This window comes from Drosophila teissieri, chromosome 4, assembly GCF_016746235.2.
Source record: "Drosophila teissieri strain GT53w chromosome 4, Prin_Dtei_1.1, whole genome shotgun sequence".
In the NCBI taxonomy this organism is placed as follows: Eukaryota; Metazoa; Arthropoda; class Insecta; order Diptera; family Drosophilidae; genus Drosophila; species Drosophila teissieri.
This window is the reverse complement of record NC_053033.1, coordinates 257,422-281,399: the sequence shown is the minus strand read 5'-3', so window position 1 is coordinate 281,399 and position 23,978 is coordinate 257,422. Positions and strand designations below refer to the sequence as shown.

The following is a 23,978-nucleotide window of genomic DNA, read 5'->3' as shown; positions in this document are numbered from 1 at the left end:
TCGAGAAAAAAACTTCTGAATACCGTTCTAATAATTGGATGGATACTTATATATTTTTAAGGGTATGTTTAATTTATATATGTTGATTTAAGGATTGAAAATTTTGTAAGAAAATAAACTCGCTTTTAATTTTAATTATTTGTCTATGTAATTCCAATTACACGGGATTAGTATGGTCGGAAATACCCTGGAACGCGCCTGTCAGAATTTTCGGTTTCAATTTCATTGCATTTGGATTGAATTGTAGCACGTGACAAGTGGTGTTTGGAAAATTTTCAACGTTAAATACATATATAAAACCGGTAAGTAGGGTTTCGCATTGACAAATAAGCATAGCTAACTGCATTCCAAACTACATGATATTAATACCAATACCAAGGAATACCAGAGGAATTCCTCGGGAAAACCCATTGCTTATTTTTCGATATTCCTCGGGAAACCTTGCCTTTTCTTCAGGAATTTCTCGGAAATTTTCCCAGGAATTCCTCGGGAACTTCGAATACCTCGCCACGAACACCTGTTGTATGGAAATTCCTCGCCGATTCCTCGCCTAAGGAATCCCTAGGGACTGGTACTGAGGGGAAGTATGAGATACAGAAGACCAGATAGTAACGTTGGCTAAGAATCATAGGTTGATGAGTGATTCTACAAACTTACGCTATGAGTAACGGGTATAAAAATGGCACGGAATTGGGCGAATGACTATGTTGTGAGTGTAGGAGATAAGGAGATATTGTATTGCGAAGATGTACACATAGTAGTAAGAGTGATGGTAAAAAGTTGCTCGAACACACAACAAAAGGCAGTTGAGTTAGTTTACTTAATTAAATATAAAATTAATTATATATTTGATATTTAATTTTAATTGATTTAGTAGAGTAAAAGGGTATACTAGATTCGATGAAAAGTATGTAACAGGCAGAAGGAAGCGTTTTCGACCATATGAAGTATATATATTCATGATTAGGATCAATAGCCGAGTCGATCTGGCCATGTCGGTCAGGAACTATAAAAGCTAAAAAGTTGAGATTTAGCATGCGGACTCCAGAGACATAGAAGCAGCGCAAGTTTTGTCGATTCATGTTGCCACGCCCACACTAACGCCCACAAACCGCCAAAAACTGTCAATGTGGAAATTTCTCCTTTGCACTTCCACCAGCTGAGTAACGGGTATCAGATAGTCGGGGAACTCGACTATAGCGTTCTCTCTTGTTTTTTTTTCAAAAAGTTTGGATTTCCAAACGTTGTTGAGTGTATAGATAAAACGCACATTATAAAGGTAAGATAAGTCAAATTTCCATCTTTATTTTAAAGCTGAAAGGGGTACCTAAAAGGATGCAAAGGCGCAGAGTATTAATGAAAGGAATATTGGTCTAATAAAAATTGGGTTCAATACCTCCAAGGGAATTCACAAGTCCACAAACCTATCCGAAGAGGGAGAGAGTTTGTATAAGTTATTTTATTTTAAACAAATTTAAAAAAAGAACTTAACACACTTTGTTGGTTCATAATTAATTTATTATATTAATTAAATTTTTTTAGTATTTCCAGCCTCCAGCTTCAATAGTTTTTAAATTTTTTTCCTTGCCTGTTTTTCAAAAGTGTATTCCGCTTGTCGCAAACCTCTTTCATAAACTGAGGTTGACTCGCTAATTTTATACTTTTATTTGTGAACGAACAAGACTGAACTGGATGTTTACCGATGCTTTAACATTGAAAGATACCGAAGACTCCGAACTCCTTACTCAATTTCGTCCACCATTTGGTAGATTCCACACCGAGCGACCACGTAAACGTAAATTTAATGGCGGTGTTCCAATCGGACTTACAGATTTATAGTTATAAAAAGAATCTAGCTATGTTCTCGCATAAGTTTTATGAACCTTTTATTCTGAGATGAATTATGGTTTTTCACCTGATAATATAATATAACTAAATTAATGTCGGGACTATTTGGTTCCTTGTCAATTGGTTTATATGTTTACAGTTTTATAGTTGTAAGAGGAATCCTCTAGTTATGTTCTCCCATAAGTTTTAAGAACATTTTATTCTGAGATGAATTATTGTGTTTCACCTGATAATACAATATAAATAAGTTAATGTCGGCACTATTTGGTTATTTACCAAATACATTATAGATATACCCGTGGAGTATTGAATAGTATTTAAAGTATATGGTTACGTCCGTTTCTACGAAATCTAGTATCTCAGTTCTAAGGCTGGGGTAGTTAAAAATATCGGATACAAATATCACAATAAGGAAAAAATGTACCTAAGAGTGTTATAATTTGCTATACACAGTTGCCAATAAAAAAGATGTAGTATACGGACCACTATATCATAAAGTCGTAAATAATAAAACAAGACTATCCGACTACCTGATACCCGTTACTCACCTAGAGGAAGTGCGATGGCTGTTTTTGGCTGTTTGTGGGCGTTAGATGGGCGCTGCAAAAAGTTTTTCTGCAAATCGATAAAAATTTAAAACACTAATTAAAAAATACAAATTTTTTTTTCAAAAGTGTGGTCATGACAGTCTGTTGCCGTTTGTGGGCGTTACATTGGACGTGGCATGGGCCAATAAACTTGCGCTGCGTCTATGTCTCCAGATTCTGTATGCTTAATCTCAACTTTCTAGCTTTTATAGTTCCTGAGATCTCGACGTTCAAGGCCAGATCGACTCTGCTTTTGATCCTGACCAAGAATATATATACTTTATATGGTCGGAATCGGTCCCTTGTGCCTGGTACATACTTTTCAACGAATCTAGTATACCCTTTTACTCTACAAGTAACGGATATAATAATAGATAAAATAGATAAAATAAATAAATAGATAAAAAAAGTATATAAAAGCTTATGCTGTTTTTTCACATCCGATAAACTTTTAAAGTTTTGACTATAATGGTGTCATAATTATAATATTCATTGACTCGCCTAATCTCACACTAAGCTTTAAATTATATGATTATTGACATATGTAGGGCGTATCATATCAAAACATACAATTTAAAGGCAGCTATAATATTTGCTAAAAGGGAACTATTAAAGTTGTCGAAACCAGCCTAACCACCTTTGTGTAGCTTAACCGCATAGTAACAACCGGATGAGTCTGTTATTGTGCCAGTGAAATCAGTTCTCTGTCTTTCGTTTCTTCAGATAGACGTGCGTGTTTCTCAAACTTTCAATTAATTTTAAAAATCAAATTGGTGTCTTATAAATTTATGAGAAGTACTTTAATTAACAAATTTAATTTATAAGTCTGAATCTGTTTAATATTTCGTTTTTGCATTTTAAAGAAACCAAAAATGCTTCAGCCACGTGAAGACAACGAAATATCGGATATTTACAATGAAAAAAGCGACATTTCAACCTTTACAAGAAGGATATATTCTACTTATTACCATTTAATAATGTTTACCACAATCTTATTGACCATGGTCCACATCGAAACTTCCCAAGCAATTAGTGAGTATGACGAAAATGGCAATACTGATCGCAATGTATCCCGTACATTTTTCCAAATATTATATAATCTTAAAAGCTTCGCGGAACAATACCTTGTAGTTATTTTGAAATTTCTAAGCCTCGGATACATGTAATTTTCGTTGTATTCGCGTCTAACTGGCTACCTTAGGTATTGACAGGCAAAACCGGTTTTAAGCCGTGGCCAAGTTTGGTATAAGTGGAAATCTCATAAAAGATATAAGCAAACAGCGTTAAGTTTAAGTTCAGTTAACAGTTAAGTTAGCGGTGAGCCAAAGTTTATCGGTGCTGTACAAATACATATATGTATTCGGATTTATTGATTAGCTTCGTATTTTATTAAAAAATAACATAGAAATAAAAAAATAAAATAGAAGATTTTTGAGAAAGTTTAGTTCAGATGGCTTTAAAACTGTGAAACGAGTTTAAGTAAAAACGAACATGGGTATATCGACTAGGCTGTTGATGCTGATGAAGCTTGCAACGCAGTGAAACATACTTTTGAGACCATAAATGTATAAATGTTTCTGTAACCAAAATAACGTACCAATTCTGTAATTTTAATATAGCTTCCTAGATCCTAACAGACATATAGACAAGGACAAAAACGGCAGCTACGCATTAAGAGCACATTAAAAAAACAAGAGAGAACGCTATAGTCGAGTTCCCCGACTATCTGATACCCGTTACTCAGCTAGTGGAAGTGCGAACACTGACAGTTTTTGGCGGCTTGTGGGCGTTAGAGTGGGCGTGGCAAAAAGTTGTTTGGCAAATCGATAGAAATTTACAAATCTAAAACAAAAATGCAAAAATATCATAACATTTTTCAAAAGTATGGGCGCGGCAGTTCTGGGCGGTAGAGAGGGCGTGGCAAAAAGATTTTTGGCAAATCGATATCAAAACCTTTTTCAAAAGTGTGGGCGTGGCAGTTTTTGGCGGTTTGTGGGCGTTAGAGTGGGCGTGGCAACATGTCTATGTCCTTGGAGTCTGTATGCTTAATCTCAACTTTCTAGCTTTTGTAGTTCCTGAGATCTCGACGTTCATACGGACAGACGGACATGGCCAGATCGACTCGGCTACTGATCCTGATCAAGAATATATATACTTTATATGGTCGGAAACACTTCCTTCTGCCTGTTACATTCTTTTCAACGAATCTAGTATACCCTTTTACTCTACGAGTAACGGGTATAATAATTTAAAACATTTATTTGATACTTGCAGGTCAGTCTTATCATGTGAGTCCGACACCAAGTTTGCCAGCAATAACTGGGGATGGTAAGAAATTTGAAACAAAGAGCGCTGTTCTTAAATTAGTTAAAGATTAATAATTTATTTAATTTTTAAGTGTGCTCTAAGTTTAAACATTTTAAAATGGTAGTCGAATTAAGGATTGGTTCATAGTATATTTTTAGAACTATATAGTACTTTATGATTTAAAATATTTTCTTTTTCATTTTCTTTCTCTCTTTCTATGATTTCACCAACTTTTGGAATGTACATTCTGGAATCATTAAATTACTTTATCTTTTATCGTATGCCTTCACAAAATAATATGGTCCTGTTTCTTTTAATGTGTATATATGACTTTTACGCTTTTTCTGTTTTTATTGTAATTACTACTTTACTTAATGACTGTGATTTTGGTCAATCCCTTCATAAATGATTAGATATTACCACTGTACTCTTGGTAAATAACGAATCCGGGCATGTGGCCGATTTTCATGGAAGGTTCTTAACAGTACGCCCAGAAATAGGTGTTTTAACATCAACAGCCAGAACATTTATTCAGGACGGAATAACAACAGAATTTGCCACCAAGATTTTGGGGACTACTTTAAATAATGGTCGCCTCTACGCACAATACCTAAGAAAGAGTTCGAGAGTCCTTTTTGAAAACGAAAATGTAGCTCCTTCTGTGGTTACTAGTTGGGTAGGTGAAGAAGCTTCTCTTCAAACACCGCTATTCTTACAAAGCCACAACGATCTTTTTAACTTTGATGACTCTGATTGGCAGAATATTGACGACAGTATAGGTGTTCATCAGCGAGAGTTCGTGGGTAATACGGATTTTGTGATCGAGCAAAGCACAAAAATAAAAGACTTAGGAGCTCCCGCTTTGCAAGATGAAAAAATAATAACATCAATGGAATATGACTGCAAAGACACGTCAAAGATGGACTTAAAAAAAAAAGATGAAATGAATAGATTGATTGAGGTTTTATCAATTAAACATTTGCAAACATATACAGTTAAAAGGCCTGACGGTAATTTTACCACTTTGACGTTAAACCAATCCGCGATCGACCCATATGCTCCAATAAAAGAAATCAAATATGAACGCCTGATGCAACCGCATACAGAAAAAAATATTGAAGATCATAACCAAAAAAATCGATCCGCTCGCAAGCAAATCTTAGCTACCGTTACGTATTACGGCTTCGCTGATTTTACCACCATTGTCGGTGATAGCGTAATAGTTTTTTCTCCTAGTACTACAAAGAGCAGCCTGCATTACGGACACGTTACATCAATAAAAGGCAAGCCCACTTTACATCATGATTCAATTCCCGAAGAAATCGTTCAGACTATTGAAAAATCTCAGAGTACTTTAACGATGGGTACTAGTTCCAAAAAATATGAAGATTTGGGGTCAGATATTAGTGCTAGTGAAATGTTTAATAATAATTATTCGAATAACTTATTTGTATTGAAACCTAACAACCCGTCAACTACATTTGCCTCCAATTTATTTGACGAAAAACAGGATGCCAGTTCAGTGTTATCTAAAGAAGTATTTACATTTAAGGATCTTATATCACCCTCTAATGTTACTAACGCTAGATTGAAAGAAGAAACTAAGCAGCTTGAACCTAGCATTACAAAGCATGAAGGCGCTACAACTGTATTTATTGATGACGATCCCTTTACTAGTTTTGATAGGATTAGTGATTCACCGAGCCTAAAATTGAATTCCGCTAACCAAATAAAATCTATTAAACTTAATCAATTATCAAAGAGTGATGAAGTCCATGAGACCGTGACACATCAAAATAATATAAACATTACAAACAGCAGCTTGGACATTAATCAAGTGCTTAAAACAAGTAATGAAAATCGTAACTTTGACGATTTATGCAACCATACAACTTCACAAGTTTTTCTTACTCAAATGACTAAGGCAAACAAAACAAACAAAGAAAATAATGATAGGGATACCATTGTTATAAATGCTAATCCACTTCATGCTTTTGAAATTGTAGAGACTACCAAATATTATTGCATACAAGCTTCACAATCAAAACAAAACCAAGAATTAAATATCATCAGTGATCCCCACGATACTGTTACTATGTCGAGTGGAGAATTCATATCAACTAATTTAATAGATGCTGACATAGACGAAACAACGGTTCAAGATTTACAGGAATATGAGGTGACCGCAGAAAACGAATATGAAAGCGAAGATGAAGAATATGAAAGTGTTAGTGATGAAGTTGACCTCATATATAAAACCCTATATACAACTTATACTTACTTAACCACGTTCTTTGAAGGGTCTAAAACTACAATATCTAGCCACACTGAGGTTTTAACAAATATCGTTTCCTCAACATTTTTGCCTGAAAGTAAATTAAAATCCAACACTTTAAATTATGTGAAAGAAAACCAGATTTCTGAAAATACAATTCGAGAAATTGACCATAAAGCGACTGAATTTTCGCGGAAGTATACTATACCGGATGAAATTGCTAGTCTATTAGCCCAGGAAAGTAAATTAAATACCGCTGAGAGTTCTAAACAGATGATGACCACCTATCTTGACGATTTAAAATATACTAAGACCTTGCTTACAACATATACATATTATACATCGATTTTTACAAATAACGAAACTGCAGTACAATCACGAACAGAGATTGTCAGCAATTATATTACCAACAATGTGCCAAACTATCAAACTAATATTATAAGTGTCAGCAATTCCAAAACTACAAATAAAACTTTTTTAAAATCTCAGTATTCTTTAGTAGATAATAAAATCGATAACGTAGAAAACATGACATTTGGAATAAGAGTAAACTCGAGCATTGTAAGTGAATTAAGTCCAGCTAGTTTTATTGACAAAAATCTCCCTGAAGACCAAGTAAGTTCGGAAAGTAACACAGAGGAGATTATACCGTCAGCAACGTTTCTTCTACAAACCAGTTTTACAACATTTACCTTTTATACAACTATGTATGTAGGGGATGAAACAAGTATTATAAGTCGACATGAGACTATTACCAATGTAGCTACCGAAACTTTGCAGCCCACAAAATTAGTACGTGTAGAGGATTCCTCTTTCCCTATTACTTATTTTACAACATTTACTTATTGGACAAAGTTGGCTAAAGATGGTGAGATTACAACATTAAGCAGAGAGGAAACGTCATCCAATGTAATACAACACAGTAATGGTACAACTTTAGCTGTTAACGATAAGGCATCATTAATAGATAAGGTATCAAGTCTGTCGACCGCGACTGAAAGCAATACCCAAAATAATCAGGATTCCAAATCTGACATTACCACATTCTATACAACATATACATATTATACTACTTCGTACGACGTTAATACGACATTTATTGATTCGCGTCTCGAAACCATTACCAATATAATGACATCCAAAGAAATGTCTAATCCAATGGAAGTCACAGATGCAACAATGATCAAACCAAGTCAGCCCATTGCTAATTTTGAAAATCCAATCGAAACCATTAATCCGAATGTTGTTTTGTATGATTTTAAGCAAATAATTGATGCTGAAAAAATAAGTACTTTGTATTTTACAACGGAAATTGTGTCGTCAATGAATAGTAAGGGACATGATATTAAAGTAACCAGTAGCACATCAAGGTTACACGTTGACCAGTCGAAAAAATCTAAATTGCCCATCTTTGGCAACATCCCTGAGGACGGCTTATCAAGCATAAATTTGTATAAAACGGGTTTAGTAAGGCTTATTGAAGGAAAACGCATACAAAATAGTACAACCACATTATACCAATCTCGAGTTATAGGAACTGTAATAGACAATCGATACGCGCAGATAATTGAAAGTACCTCAAGTTTTTTCTTTGAAAAAACAATGTCCGACCATATTTTGCTCCCGACAAGCGTTAAAATTTCTGATATGAATACTAAAAATGTTGACTTAATTGAAATAATAGAATCTACCAAAAGTGAAAATGATAAAACAGTTGTTCCCTATAAAGACCTGACAAGGAAACCAGAATTGGATAACATTGACGAGTTATCAAATCATTCACCACAAAATGCAAAGCGACCGTTTGCACCAGTAATTCGGCCGTTTGCCTCAAGAAACCGGCCCACATTCGCACCAAAACAAAAAACACTAGTCCCTAGTAGCGCTACTATTATTACAAGATCCGATATCACACCTACTATAACGGCAACACCTGCGTTAAAATCAACAGGTAGATATGCCGCATCTCGTCGGGGTATTATTTCTAATATTCCAATTAATTTTAACGAGCCTAACTTATCGCAGAGTCAGTCATCCAGGCGCCCGTTTGGGCGACCAAGTAAGTCATTATCAGATTTAATAGAAGTAAATGGCACTCTTCAGTCTAGCAACGCATTTTTACCATCAAAGACCCGGTTTGCTTCAGCTTTTCGCCCCATCGTTAGTTCCAGGCGACAAAATATTAATATTTCTTATCGATCATCAAGTTTTCCTGTGTTTCGTGGATCTGGAGTTATAACCAACTCAAGGTTACGCATAAAGCCAACTAGTTCCGTGCTAGTATCAAGCTATAGACCGACACAGTCCACAACGATCGTTACGGAGTCAAGCTCGGAAGGTAGCGATGAAGAGGATATCTCAACCGATGAAGTAGTTAATGTGGAAGAAGGAATCAATAACAATAACAACAGCTCGTTACTGCGCTTTCGTCGGCCCATAAATTCGCCCAGTGGATTTACTCCTCAAATTCGACAGACTGGCAATTCGCCAGCAGTTTCGCTCAGACGAAACCCGCTATCACCCCGACCAAAAACAACAACAAGTACAACAACAACGACTGCCAAGCCAAGGGCACGTAGTTTTAAGCGACCTATTGGCCCTCATCCAAGATCAAGACCACAAAACACACTTTTTCCGCCAAGAGGCCTTTTTCAAAGTCAGCTAAACAATGAAAACCTTAAGGCAGTTAGGACAAACGATAGTGTTTTTAACAATGATTTTGAATATGAAGGTGTCGAGGAACAAGATCTAGATGAAAATATTCATCGTAGAAAGCGGTCTATTAAAAATGCTGCCTTTTTCACCACTAGATATCGAGTGCGTCGGCAAGCGGATACAGTAAGGAGAAATAGATTCAGATTTCGTCAACAAAACCAAACAGTAACTACCAAAGTTGAGTCAAAGCTTATGGACTCCGGCGATAATACTGAGACTATCTTGACCCATCGCGATAAGTCTAGTTCTAGATTTGGATCAAGATTTCATTCTCCCCAGGCACATCAACTATACACGCAGGCATCAATCGTAGACTCAACAACAGCAACCAATCATAGATCGATTCGCCCAAGCAGACCGACAACAAAGCGACCACAATTTACGTTGAGAGAGAAAGATGCTAATTTAAAAGGCACTGTATCTAATAACTTTCGACGTCAACCAGCAAGTGGAAATTCTTCAAAAAGACACCCTGTTGGAAGTTCTGGAAATTCAAATAGTCGTAGACTAAAGAGCTATGCAAACTATAACAAAAATAATTTAGATAACGGGCGACAATCCACTTCAGCCCGTTCACGAAATTCGAACTCTAATACATTAAATAGAGGAAGAAGTCGTGGTCGAAATCGAATCGAATACGCATCTGATTTACAATCCGTAGAAAAAGATCTTCAAAGTATCACAGTTACACATTTTATACCATCTGAGGTCGCTGTGCCTGTAGTAAACGGACATGTAACTGAGTACAAAAACATTGTCACTGCCAAATCAAGCACCGAGATTGTAGGTCCAAATGAGTTTGCAGTAGTATTAGGTACAAACGGGATAAGTTCCACATACCTAAATCGAGAAACGTCTATTATAAATATTGCTGGTGCTACCGAACAAACAAAATATTTATTGCATGAATCTATCACAAGTTCTGTAACTTTTACACCAACCACTATTCGAGGAAGAAAGACATCCTTTTCACATATTATTCCATCCACAGCATATTCTGTAGAGTACATTGTAACTACAATACAGCCTCAAATTACTGAAAACGCACCGCTTGCCAACATTTTACTCTCCCAGTTGCTCTTAGGAAACTTAAACTTACCTGCTCATCCCTTGATTGGGGCTGTCGGACAACAAAACGTCCCATCCGCTGTAATTCCCACATCTGTTGAGCCTATCACTGAGTATCGAACCCACACATCCACATATATTACTACAATATTCGACGGGAAGTCTACTATTCTTCCAGTAACATTTCAAGGAAAAAAGATTTTAACTACTGTTTATGACACTACCGCACAGACTATAACAGCTACAGAATATAGTGTGGATACCATAATTAACACTATCCCACCAGTTCAAAGTGTGCATACTGTTGGACCGGCGGCTCATGTAAATAATTTGTTATTGCAGCACTTACTTATTCAGCAACAGCAGGAGTCACTCGTCCAAGCTATATCAAATACTACACCGTCACAAGTATTGTTAAGTGAAAACCTGCAAATTTTGGACGATGGGACACGGTCATCAATAAAATCGGATGCCATTGACATTAATGAATATGATTCGGATTTGGTGTTGGTCAGTAATGAGTCTCAAGTTACCAAAAGCCATCGAAAAAAATCACGAAAAACAAGCAGTGGCAGTAAGAGAAGTAAGCATCAGGAACCCAGTGTAATAACACTTTATGTATCGGGCCGCAGACCCGGCGAATTCAGTACTGTATTGTCAACTGTGAAAAGTGAGTATGATCACTCTGTGCCATTGCAGAAAAGACACGCAATTTTAGAAATACAGCCAACCAATTCTATGAATTATGTTTCTAACACCGAAAAGAGCGAAAATATGATGGAAACAAATTTAATATTAAAAGATCTAAGAAGTTCTTTGACAATTGAATTTGGATTTAACGAATTAACCGATCAAACTGCATCATTAGAAAGTATTGTAGGTGATGTGCATCTTTGGTTTGCGAATTCTAATGGACAATCTACAATGATGACAACATCAATAAAATCTGTAGTTATTTAATTTATAAATTTAAAAACCCCTATGCTTCTTTAAATTAGTTAAAGGCAGATTGTTACTTTATTTCACAAAAAAAAAAAAATAAATAAGAATGTAAGCGACATAATTCCTGCCAATCTTTGCAAGATGTCCAAATACTAGTCAAGGATAAATATAGTATCATTAGAAACTTCTTCAATACCCAACTATGCGCAACAGACTAAGCAATTTTTAATTTCATAATAGAAGTCCATTTATGGGATTTCAAAACGTGTTTAATTTTTAACATCATAATAAAACTAAAACTGATTCGACAATCGCGTTATCGCCCAAAAAGACTCAAATTTTGCAATGCATATATTATAAATCGAGATAAATTTTAATGTTGAAATAAAGAAATGCGACAATGTAGAAAATAAATAACTTGATTCGTTTACATTGCAATTTGGCTAAGATAACCGACATTTTTTATAACTGCTTACAAAGATGACCCTTTGTAAGTTGTTTGATTGAGTATATTAATAAGCTTACAATGTAACTATGTAACTATGTAGCTCCTTGGAGTCCTCACAATGAGGTGTACTTTGAAAATACGTTAAAAAATATATTTCAAGAATTTATAGTTTAAATAAAATTCTTTTCAAAATAATCCATATAATTACAACTGTGTACCTTTTTGTAGTTACTTACAACTTATTCCTTCAGTTATTGGTTATTTTGCTTCCCAATGCTTTAAACCGAACTTAATGTATATATGTAAAATAATGAGATTATTTAAAAAGTCTACGATTATTTTATAACAAAAATGTATATATATTCGTTCAATAAAAAAATTTATGTTGTTTTCAGGTATTTGAATTTATTTAAAACAAGAGAGAACGCTATAGTCGAGTTCCCCGACTATCTGATACCCGTTACTCAGCTAGTGGAAGTGCAAAGGAGAGTTTTTGGCGGTTTGTGGGCGTTAGAGTGGGCGTGGCATAAAGTTTTTTGGGAAATCGATAAAAATTTACAAGAATAATACAAAAATGAAAAAATATCAAAACATTTTTCAAAAGTGTGGGCGTGGCAGTTTTTGGCGGTTTGTGGGCGTTAGAGTGGGCGTGGCAAAAAGTTTTTTGGGAAATTGATAAAAATTTACAAGACTAATACAAAAATGAAAAAATATCAAAACATTTTTCAAAAGTGTGGGCGTGGCAGTTTTAGGCGGTTTGTGGGCGTTAGAGTGGGCGTGGCAACATGAATCGACAAACTTGCGCTGCGTCTATGTCTCTGGAGTCTGTATGCTTAATCTAAACTTTCTAGCTTTTGTAGTTCCTGAGATCTCGACGTTCATACGGACGGACAGACAGACGGACAGACGGACAGACAGACGGACGGACAGACGGACATGGCCAGATCGACTCGGCTACTGATCCTGATCAAGAATATATATACTTTATATGGTCGGAAACGCTTCCTTCTGCCTGTTACATACTTTTCAACGAATCTAGTATACCCTTTTACTCTACGAGTAACGGGTATAACAATAAAGAACGACATAGTCGAGTACCCGACTATCTGATACTTGTTACTCAGCTAGTGGAAGTGCAACAAAAAATGTATCGATACAAATTTAGAAGACTAATAAAAAATATCAAAACATTTTTTAAAAGTGTGGGCGTGACAGCTTTAGGCGGTTTGTGTGCGTTAGAGTGGGCGTGCCAAAATGTTTTTCATCGAATCGAAAGAAATTTCCGAGACAAAAAAAAATCTAAACATTTTCAAAAGTGTGGGCGTGGCATCTTTGGACGGTTTGTGGGCGTAAGAGTGGGCGTGACAAGGGGAGTCAATAAACTTGCGCTGCGTCTATGTCTCTGGAGTCTGCATGCTTAATCTCAATATTCTACCTTTTATAGTTCCTGAGATCTCGACGTTCATACGGACGATACGGCTATTGATCCTCATCAAGAATATATATATGGTCGGAAACGCTTCCTTCTGCCTGTTACATATGTACTTTTTAACGAATCTAGTATATCCTTTTACTCTACAAGTAACGGTGCACAGTGGTTTTTCTTTTTCCTTTTTTTTTGGCAAAAATTCGAAATGTTGACCTATCCTCACCAAATTTGGTTTGTGTTACTCTTTACTTCCCCCAAGATGACTCACAAAGTTTCTATTGATTTGGTCAACTTTTTCATATAGCTGCCATATAAACGATCGTGCCGATATGCCATAAAAATATTTACCTTACCAAAGAAAAAGATTTTTTATCTATATTTAAGTATTTACCAATGAAATACAACACTCATTTAAATTATTCTGACCAATGGTTTTAAATATATGCTGCCTAACTGCATCCTCAGAGCGACTATTGTTGCTTCAAATGTCTTGCAGCTCTGCATTCCCAAACAAATATTCAACTACAAAAACGTGATTTTTTAAAAAAGGAACAAAAGGAGCATATGAAACTATTTGTATACTATTATTCACATGTTAGTTAATAACTTGCCGTTAAAATTCTTTTGAAGTGGTTTGCCATACAAAAGTGATATTCCACAAAACACAGCTACATTTGTTAAGTTGACTGTAAAAACGGCACATAAACAAAACACGATAAAACTACACAAAAACATAAAAAATTTTAGTGAACTACAAATCTACATACCTGTGCTACTATTTTTCATGACAACACTTTAAACTTTTTTAATTCTCTGAGGAAATATAAACCACAAATGTTGCAAAATGATTTGCCGCCAATTTTGTCTTACGCATGTTATCGCCAATCAGCTATCTTTGAGAGGTTGGCGAAAAGCCTGTGTTGCATATAAAAGTAAAAGTCGACTTTTTTTTATCTAATTAGACTATCCTAACTATAAAAAAACCATAAATTGTTTAATTCCGTTAAAAATTTTATTTGACTTTCTGCCAAAAAAAAAACACAAAAAAAAACCAGAGTGCGGTGATTAAAAATAGACATGGCTGACTATAGGCAGAAAGTAACATATCTTTACCACTTTTGTACAAATAAGTATATTATTTTACCGTTTCGAGTATTATTTTCTTAAGTTTTAAGAATCTTTATATTATTTATATACCCAGATTAGTAGAAACGTAGGCAACAGGTAAGAGAAATCCATGCTAACGCCCATAACACTAAAATTTGTATGGTGATGCTGGAAAAGCATAATGGTGAAATTGTTTTGTTATTTTTAAATAATTTTAATTAATTATAAAGTGTTAGGTCCCCGTCAATAGGTTGCAATCGTGTTGAATCTTGTGATCAGTTGCGGTTCCGCTTGCATGGGTCCATCTTTCTCACATTTTCCCGCATATCTTTCCCGCGGTATCTTGAAGACGTCTCAGTGCATAGTCTTTTGTGCCTTTGTTTATTATTTTTATTAATAATAATTGACAATTAAATCTACACTTTAGATGAGGTCAAGACGTTTGTGATCTTCCCTAAGAACTAAAACCATTTAGTAAGCTAATCACAATGCCTATCAAAAAAATGTAGTAGTAAGCGGTGAATAAAGATTTGGTAACGACAGTTGCAATTCACAGGGAAAATTCAAAGCTTCGCACTTAATAGTAAGTAAGGTCTTTGGTGTAAAATCTTTAAGCTTTCTTCAGCGTGCACAGATTAACTAAATAGTATGGTCGCCAGAATACTCAAAATATGTGGAAGGTCCTGCAAGTTCAGATCAGGTCTTACGATTTGATATTCCCTAGTATTAGATATCCTTCTGTTGGATACAAAAATTTTGTGATATTGATGTGACTGCAGTAATACCAGTGACGATTCGCAACAAGGCTGCGATCAGTGAAGAACAATTTTTAGTACCCGTTTGTGCGGTAAAACGGTATACTACATTTGTAGTACGACCTAAGTATGCTTTTTATGTACTATGGGAAAGTTCTTTTCAAACACGCCCACAAGCCGCTCAAAGTGTTACGTCCTCGAAACGCATCATTGTATTGATTTTTTGTATTACTAATTAACGCTATATACCAAATAAATAAATGACAATCGTCATGCCCGATGTATATAGATCGTATAAAAAAATTATATACAAACATTAAACTCTACTATGAACAAAACGCATAATGGAGATTATCGGCTAACATCATTTTTTATTTTTTCTAAACTGTGTGACATCTCATTAGTTATATCTGTACAGCAAATACAATTAGGTAATAAGACATTTTAATATTTAGTCTTTATTTTGTTGGTTAATATGTTAAGAAGTGTATATGTTTTCACATTTCTCTCTTCTCATATCGCCTTAATCAAGACCGCAATTAGACAAGTGACCACACAAATATAATATTAAAATATTCTTTTGAAATTGATATAGAGCGCAGTCAATTAGAAGGTTATAGTTTCAAAGCACATAGCGAAACCGAGAAATATAATAAAAGGTACGAGTTAAATAACGAAAGTAATTTGTTATATGGCTCTGTCTCGGAAAAAGTATTAGACGAAGCCAGGTACAATCTTGCCACTCATGTTATGTCAAATGGAGTGGAACTAATAATTGCCGACGAAAAGGGGAAACATATTGAAAACCTAGCGATGGCAACCCAAAAAGCAACCAGTAATTATAGTCAACATATTTTAAAAACCTTACGTTCCGACAAACCTTTGACATTGGCCCCAAGTACATTAAAAAATCAGATGATTTTAACATTGCCTTTAATTAGACAGGTAAGAGTTTTCTACACGATTTTGAAAATTTAACAAGTCTTGTTTTCTCATTCCATAGGAAACACTTATTATTCCCAAAAACGTATTTGTAAGAAAAAATTGTTTAACTACTTACAAATATCACACAACCAATGTTGAAAATGGAAGCTTTCATTTGGTTACCAAAAACATGGTTATTACCAACAGTTTTACTGAAGAGCAAAATTACCTTCATGCAAGTAACTCGATGATAACAGACGTAAATTTCTCAAGGGTAAGACAATACGATTATATTATATTTCCCGTCAAATAATGTATATGAAACTCAGACTCCAGATCTAGTAGTTGGTATGTTCCCAACAAATTATCACTATTTTAACACAATTGATCGAGGAAAGTTGACTCCAATGATAGTCACCTCGAATTATACTGTTCCAAACACAATTACGACAACAAAGCAGTCCTTGGCTCTTCCACATTCAACTATAGATATTTCAACTAGCACAAACAATTACTTTAGTTACATATTATTTACTACAACCGTATATGATGATCTTGGAACTCCAACATATATCTCAAGTAAAAAAAATCTCACTCAAGTCTTTAATACAGAGCCCCTTCCAGGTACCACTTCCACTTACATGAATACAGAAGTTACTAAAATAGTTTCGAGCGTGAAACAATCAAATAATTCATCTACTTTTGCAATGAGTTATAAGGAATCTGACTATCTTATGATATATTCAACGAAAGCCTTGTTAGAAACACTAACATTTTGCTCAAGTATGTATAGTTCTAATTTGACTATTTTAAAGGAATCTTGTAAAAGGGATCTAAAAGTTCCCAACCATCAATTAATGCGTCACACCCACTTTATAAAACATATAATAACGGATACCGTTAATAGTTCGCTGTTAGGTTTAAATGTTTTGCTTTCCTTAAAATCTAAACTTTTGCTTAAAAAGAGAAAACATCAGCGCCAAAGTATTGTTACAATGGTCACATTGCTGCCAAGTGAAATTATTCGAGTAACGGCTGTCTATATTCTCCAAACAACACCCAATTTAAGCAATTTGGCCACGTCGAAGAAACAAAATATATATATAAGCCCAGCAATGAGTTTACACAGCGCTACGTTAATAAGTAGTGAGCGAAAACCAACTTTAAATACTAAGAAAAGTGACTTTTATGAGAGTTTTAGCAACGTTTTAAAAAATTCACGCCTCAACAGTAGCCTCTTCAACAATACTGATTTAATATTAATGGATTCTGAAAATAGCGAAGTATATATACAAACTAAAAATAACTTAATGCAATCGCGGTTTAGTTCTGCAACTTCCCAGAAAATTGGCTTGGAAAGTTTTCGTCCTGTGCTAAATGTTGTGGCACACTTATTAAAAAAACAGTTAATCAATTTACAGAAAGATCAGACGTATAAAAAAGGATGGCCAAAATCTAATAGTGTTCAAAGCCAAACTATATCAGCAGTTATAAAAAAACCAGTATATATACCATTGGCCCAAAACGTATATGAAGAAGTAAAATTAAAAAGCGATACTCCAAACAAACTAAATATTAATTCATTACATATATATCCACCGAGAATGGACTTAGTAACGAACACAAAAAAAATAACACCTCGCCAAGAGCATGTAGAATCGTCAAGGATATATGAAAACGAATTAATGAATACGGGAATTCCTATAAGACCTGGAGAAATCATAACAGCCAGCGCCAATGTTATTTTTGGAAGGCCAAATATTCCACACATATTCCACACATTGTTTATCAGAAATACAACCGCAGTAAACAATCGCCCCTCTATATCGCTGAAATCTTTTTACATAAATAATCAAATTATTTCCAATATTTTTGAAAATTATAATAATTCATACAATAAAAGAACTTATATAGAGTATGCTAGTATATTAAAACCGCCTTCAATACCAATAAATCCTCAAAAACAAGTAAAGAGTGCAACATTTAATTCCCAATTTGACCAAAAACCAAAAATTGATCCAATAATTGACCTCAATACTGCATTTTACAACCATCATATCTTAGAAATATTTCGGATACCACAAATAATGGTTACAAGCCCGCCAGTTTCTAAAAGTTATTTTGCCATGTCAAATACTCCTGAATATTTCTTTAGTCAAGACGGTCATCAAGACCCCATAAAATCGTCGTTATCCAATGTTACGCCCCTAATCATAACTACAGTGTCAACTGCTCAACAAATAAAATTACAAAATAATGTAATTAGCCATACTATTAAAATGCATGCCCGTCCTCTGACTTTCAAAAAGGAATCTGATAGCATTCCGGGTGCGACAACCGTAAAATTATATACCGACACTTTTTTTATGCCACATATAAAAATACCTCTAAGCGACGAAAAAAGTAATGTTCGTGTAACACCCAATAGCAAAATGTTATTTTCCCTTGATTACAATAAGTTAGACCACGATAAATATAACAAAGTTAAACTTCAAGGGATTTCCATTGGAAATATGAAGAAACCAAATAAAATAAACACATATGCCCCCGTTTTTCAAAATGATTTTCCTTCCCAACCAACTGCTGGACTGGATAGCACGCATAATGATAAACAAACAAGACATATCATTGAAGCTCCTAATCAAAAAGTAAAACCTTTTTCAAAGCCAAATCAAACAGCAGACTACTCAAACGAATCATCCCGTGTTTTGAAGTTTAAAATCACTAAGAAAAATAATATTTTCGGCAACGCTGCATCGAATAAAAGGTTCTCAGTGATAACCACAAATTCGGTGTCTCCTACCAAAAAGAATTGCTTTGACATTTTGTGTGAGCTATTTCTTGCAATAAATGAAACTTCACATATTAAACACTTTACAAGACATGCATCTGATTCTGAAAACATTACAATTGTTTTGAGAACAACAAATTTCAGCGCTAACTGCTCATCTATGTCTAGTAAATATATTAATTTTTCAAGCTCATTACCTATTTTGAAGGTGTCTCATTTAAAATCAACTGAATTTATAAAGACAAGTTCTCGCGTGTTAACGTCGATAAATGACATCGATCTGCAAACATTAAACTTGAAACTTCAAAATAGTCTTCTATACAATATAGGTTCATTGAACCGAATACAAGAGCCGCATTTTGAACCTGGTCAAGATTTGCGTAGTGCGACCTTGGGTATCATATGCAATATTAAAGAGTGCAAAAATAGTTTGATACAAAAACTAAAGAACGATGATAAAATGCTTGAACCATCTGAAATGATGCAGGATGATTCTATTTCACAAAAAAGTTCGATCACAGAAAAAACAACGAACTCTTTTAATACATTGCAACTCATCAAAACTGAAAGTATTGATGCTGAAAAATATATACCTCTTAGGCATTTTGTTGTGAATACTTCGAAAACATATTTAATGAAACCTATATACATTAGTGTTCAGAAAGTACTTATATCTCAAGGCAGTCCCGATGTTAGTATTCTCAATGGGTCAGACTATAAAGCGGAGCCATATAACGTAAAGTATGATCTCAGATTCTCTGGGACTGTAGATAATTTTGAAATGGAAAATGGACCAACCCTCTCTGGGCACACCGATTTTATAAACAAATCGAGCTCGGTAATCTCTAACTCGATCCCTGATCAGATAATGTATGCCCCCAGCGACTTAAGAAGTATGCCCTTTAGAGCAGACCTAATATATTCTCAGTCACAGAGAATTGATTCAATAAAACAAAAATCTGATACTGCTTGCCATTCAACATGCAGATTAAATAAAAATGAAATATGCGTTACCTATGGAAATAGTACCGAAACTTTAGGTATTTGTGAGTGTCGACCGAGTTTTGCACGTATGTTTCCGGATCACCCTTGCAAACGTATGTATTATGACTGTTTGTTTTTAATATGAATATGTATTATTTGTAATCTATTTCAGCTACTTATACGTACGAAATGATAATTCAAGCCAACTGGACGGAAAGTCATAAATTCAGCAATAAAAGAAAAAGTAATTCTTCAATCGAATATCGACATATTAGTAAAATATTATTGGAAGCCGCCGATCGAATGGTTATGCAATCTGATTATAGAGATATATTTCACGGTGTGCAACTACTAACTGCTTTGACTCAAACCAAGAACACGTTATTGGTCACCTACCTCCTTCAGGTTAGCGTTAAATAAAAACTTATTTAACTTTATATTTATAATATGTTTGATAAATATAGTTATCAGAGAATACCAATGAGAATCAACTTACAACTGTATTTAAAAAATATTTACGGCAAAGCAACTTTAGTATTGGAGGCACGGGACTGTACACCTCAAGAAAAGGGCTCCAATTCCTTACATTCAAGGGTAACTATTTCGCCTTGACAATTACTTCTTAAAAAATAATGTATTTTAAAATTGTAGACTTTGATGAATGTCGCAACGAAAATTTTTATGACTGTTCCCCAAATGCGCAATGTTTTAACTTAATTGGAAGTTACACTTGCAGTTGCAAGGAGGGTTACATAGATATCTCAGAAAACAGCTTATACCCCGGTCGATATTGCATAGATAATATAATCGGTTGCGATAAATGTAACTATAATGGCAAATGCGTCAATGATTCGGTTGAAAAGAGCCATCAAGGGATAGCGGTATGCAAGTGCAATGCTTGGTATACCGGGACGAAGTGCCAAGTTAACTTGAAAATAATAATACTATTTATTGTTACAAGTGGCGCAATATTGTCTTCTTTGGTTCTGTTCCTCTTTTTGCTTATAATCACCAAGCGCAAAAAACAAGTCGATAGGAAAACAAGCCAATTATGCATTGCAGCTTCCTCATTAAATCCAAGTATAACAACCTCAATCAAAATTGGTCGACCGTCAATCCGTGAAAAGGAAAATATCAGGGAAATATGTAAAAACATGACATTAATGTCTAATAAGGTAACTTTAAAAGTCTTTTAGAATTCAAATAATAATAATTCTGGTTTTACCCCACAGAAATGTAATGAAGTAAAGAATCATTTCATGAATCCAGAAACACATACAAAAACAAGTACGATTCAAACTTACACGAAACCGATAGCTTCTAGAAAAGTTAGAGGTTTAAAAATCACACGTGCATTTACACAGCATGACTTTCTACATGGTAGTACCGACCGAAGCCCACAACACGAAGACCAAATTAACCGTTCTATTACTCTAAGGATTCCACGAGCAAAATTTAGCTTTCCCGATATTTCTCAAAATTCTTTTTTATGTCATCATGGTAAAAGATCAAGTATGGATAGTACAAGGCAAGGATTTTTGCATAAAGATGACGATCGTATGACTGTCTATCGATCTTTAGCCCCAAATTGTAAGCAGCACTTACAATATTTAACCTTATCAGATAACCTTATCTACAGAGGTAGCACTTTAGCCAAAGCTGCTTTAGTATCTGCTGGATATGAGGTATCTGCCCTGATAACAGATAAAATAGGATGTGAAACTTCAACGTAAGTTGCTTATTTATCTTATTGTTCAACACATAAAATAATGAAATGTGAATTGACATTGACAACTATAATATTTTGAGTCTAGTTAGTTGTCAACAATTTGCTTACTTCAAGCAACAGAATTTTAGTTTGTGAAAGTTTGCATTGCAGAAATTCAGAAGATTTTAATGTAAATTATATGTTGATTTCCTTAGTATTTCCCATTCGAGTTTTATTACGACCATAGAAAAATGTGTATTGATCAATGTCTCCAAAATGATTGTTTAAATGTATAAGCCTGTAATCATAAATAACTCTAACCTTTTCGATAAAATATATCCTTGCAGAGGGTGTACTGATTTCAAACTATCTGCATGAAACTTTTGTTTTGTGTATACTGCAGATATTGTATAAGTCAAAGACTTTCAACATTTTTTTTCCTATACTGTATATATGTATCTATTGTAAACACATTTACGTGAAAAGTGACATTTTTGTGCGATCGTATACAAACGCTTTTTTGGGTAACGTAACCATTGAAATTATGCAAAACACCAGCAACAAATAGCTCAATTTTATACTGGTTCTTTAACAATATAGATAACTAGATCATTTAGATTAGAATATTACTTATTAATTAAAAGTAATATGATAAAATTCCTTTATATATATTTTTTAGATTAAATGAAAATATTTATTTTAATGAGGTTTATTCCAACAGCCAAAGCGCATTCAATGAGGTAATGTATTTAAAACGTAAGGTGTAAAAAGGTATGCTTTTCTTAATGATATTATTTAAGAAACTTCAATTAATTAGACTTATTTCAGATACCATATGATGGGACAGGCCTAAGATATTAGTACTCTAATCTAATCTGATCTGTCTATCAAGTGAAGCTGATCCATATAAAAGGAGGCTAAAAATAATGATGTATTTTTTTCACATAATGTATTTTTATTGGCGTGTACCAATAAAAAATATATGTATAAACAAAAATAATCAGAGCGAAAGGGGACGCTGTAGTCGACTACCTCGGCGGTTTGATATCTGTTGTCTTTTTTCGTTTCCTAGATGGGTATTGACAAGTACAATCGTAACCACTGATTATTTCATCTATTGTAACACCGATCTAAACATGACTGCTAAGCACATTACTTATAAAAGTCAAATAGAAATAGAAATGTGAAAAATCGGATAGCCTTGTTCATATCCTTGCTAAAGCAAGAAACTAGATAACGGCCGTTGTTGAAAAAATTGCTAGTAATTTATGTAAATGCAATAATTGTTTTTTTTGATTAAATGATGTACAATACGCTGCAGTTTCAAATCATTCACTGCTTTATTGAAAGCAGTGTACAAGGTTCAGCCCTTATGCTCTTATTGATAAAAAATTTAAAAAAGACGGAGACAGTTTTCAGATACATTTTTGAACAAGAAATAGCACGACATCTACAAAATATTTTACTAGCCGTTAAGGAAACAAACTAGTTCGAAATTTTCCAGTTTATTTTTGTTGACAATATAATTTCCGTTTTAGTTTGACTTTAAAATATCTTTCTATCATCATATCATATCTGCAATATGATAAATAATAATTAAAAACAAGAGAAAACGCTATATTCGAGTTCCCCGACTATCTGATACCCGTTACTCAGCTAGCGGAAGTGCGAAGGAGAAATTTTAACACTGACAGTCTTTGGCGGTTTGTGGGCGTTAGAGTGGGCGTGGCAAAAAGTTTTTTGGCAAAGCGAGAGAAATTTACAAGTCTAAATAAAACAAGAGAGAACGCTATAGTCGAGTTCCCCGACTATCTGATACCCGTTACTCAGATGGTGAAAGTGCGCAGGACACACAACACTCACAGTTTTTGCGGTTTGTGGGCGTTAAAGTGGACGTGGCAAAAAGTTTTTTGGCAAATCGATAGAATTTTACAAGACTAATACAAAAATGAAAAAATATCAAAACATTTTTCAAAAGTGTGGGCGTGGCAGTTTTAGGCGGTTTGTGGGCGTGGCAACATGAATCGACAAACTTGCGCTGCTTCTATGTCTCTGGAGTCTACATGCTGAATCTCAACTTTGTAGCTTTT

General features: G+C 34.4%; 1 protein-coding gene and 1 long non-coding RNA gene across 8 annotated transcripts in view; one reads left to right on the top strand and one right to left on the bottom strand.

Moving 5' to 3' along the window:
* The window catches only part of LOC122622857, a 37,560-nt gene that overhangs the window by 11,945 nt on the left and 1,637 nt on the right, over positions 1-23,978 (bottom strand). Inside the window, exons 2-5 of one of the 2 annotated variants that reach the window (XR_006326345.1) lie at positions 7,024-7,108; positions 2,397-2,463; positions 1,397-1,424; positions 1,202-1,327 (exon numbers count right to left, since the gene is read on the bottom strand). This is a non-coding gene — a long non-coding RNA (uncharacterized LOC122622857). Of the gene's footprint in view, positions 1-1,201; positions 1,328-1,396; positions 1,425-2,396; positions 2,464-7,023; positions 7,109-23,978 lie in introns of those variants that run through there. The other variant, XR_006326346.1, reaches the window with a different exon arrangement.
* LOC122622852 lies at positions 3,140-22,854 on the top strand. 6 transcript variants are annotated; one of them, XM_043801448.1, is made up of 10 exons: positions 3,425-3,467; positions 4,710-4,763; positions 16,485-16,679; positions 16,735-20,293; positions 20,353-20,585; positions 20,645-20,774; positions 20,832-21,355; positions 21,413-21,909; positions 22,610-22,659; positions 22,717-22,854. In XM_043801448.1, the coding sequence occupies exons 2-9, from the start codon at positions 4,761-4,763 to the stop codon at positions 22,653-22,655; spliced, it is 5,187 nt and encodes a 1,728-aa protein (XP_043657383.1). In that variant the 5' UTR covers positions 3,425-3,467; positions 4,710-4,760; the 3' UTR covers positions 22,656-22,659; positions 22,717-22,854. The 6 variants fall into 6 exon arrangements, with proteins under 6 accessions (XP_043657378.1, XP_043657379.1, XP_043657383.1 ...); XM_043801446.1 differs by having other exon boundaries at positions 22,568-22,659; XM_043801445.1 differs by having other exon boundaries at positions 22,568-22,628; positions 22,717-22,826.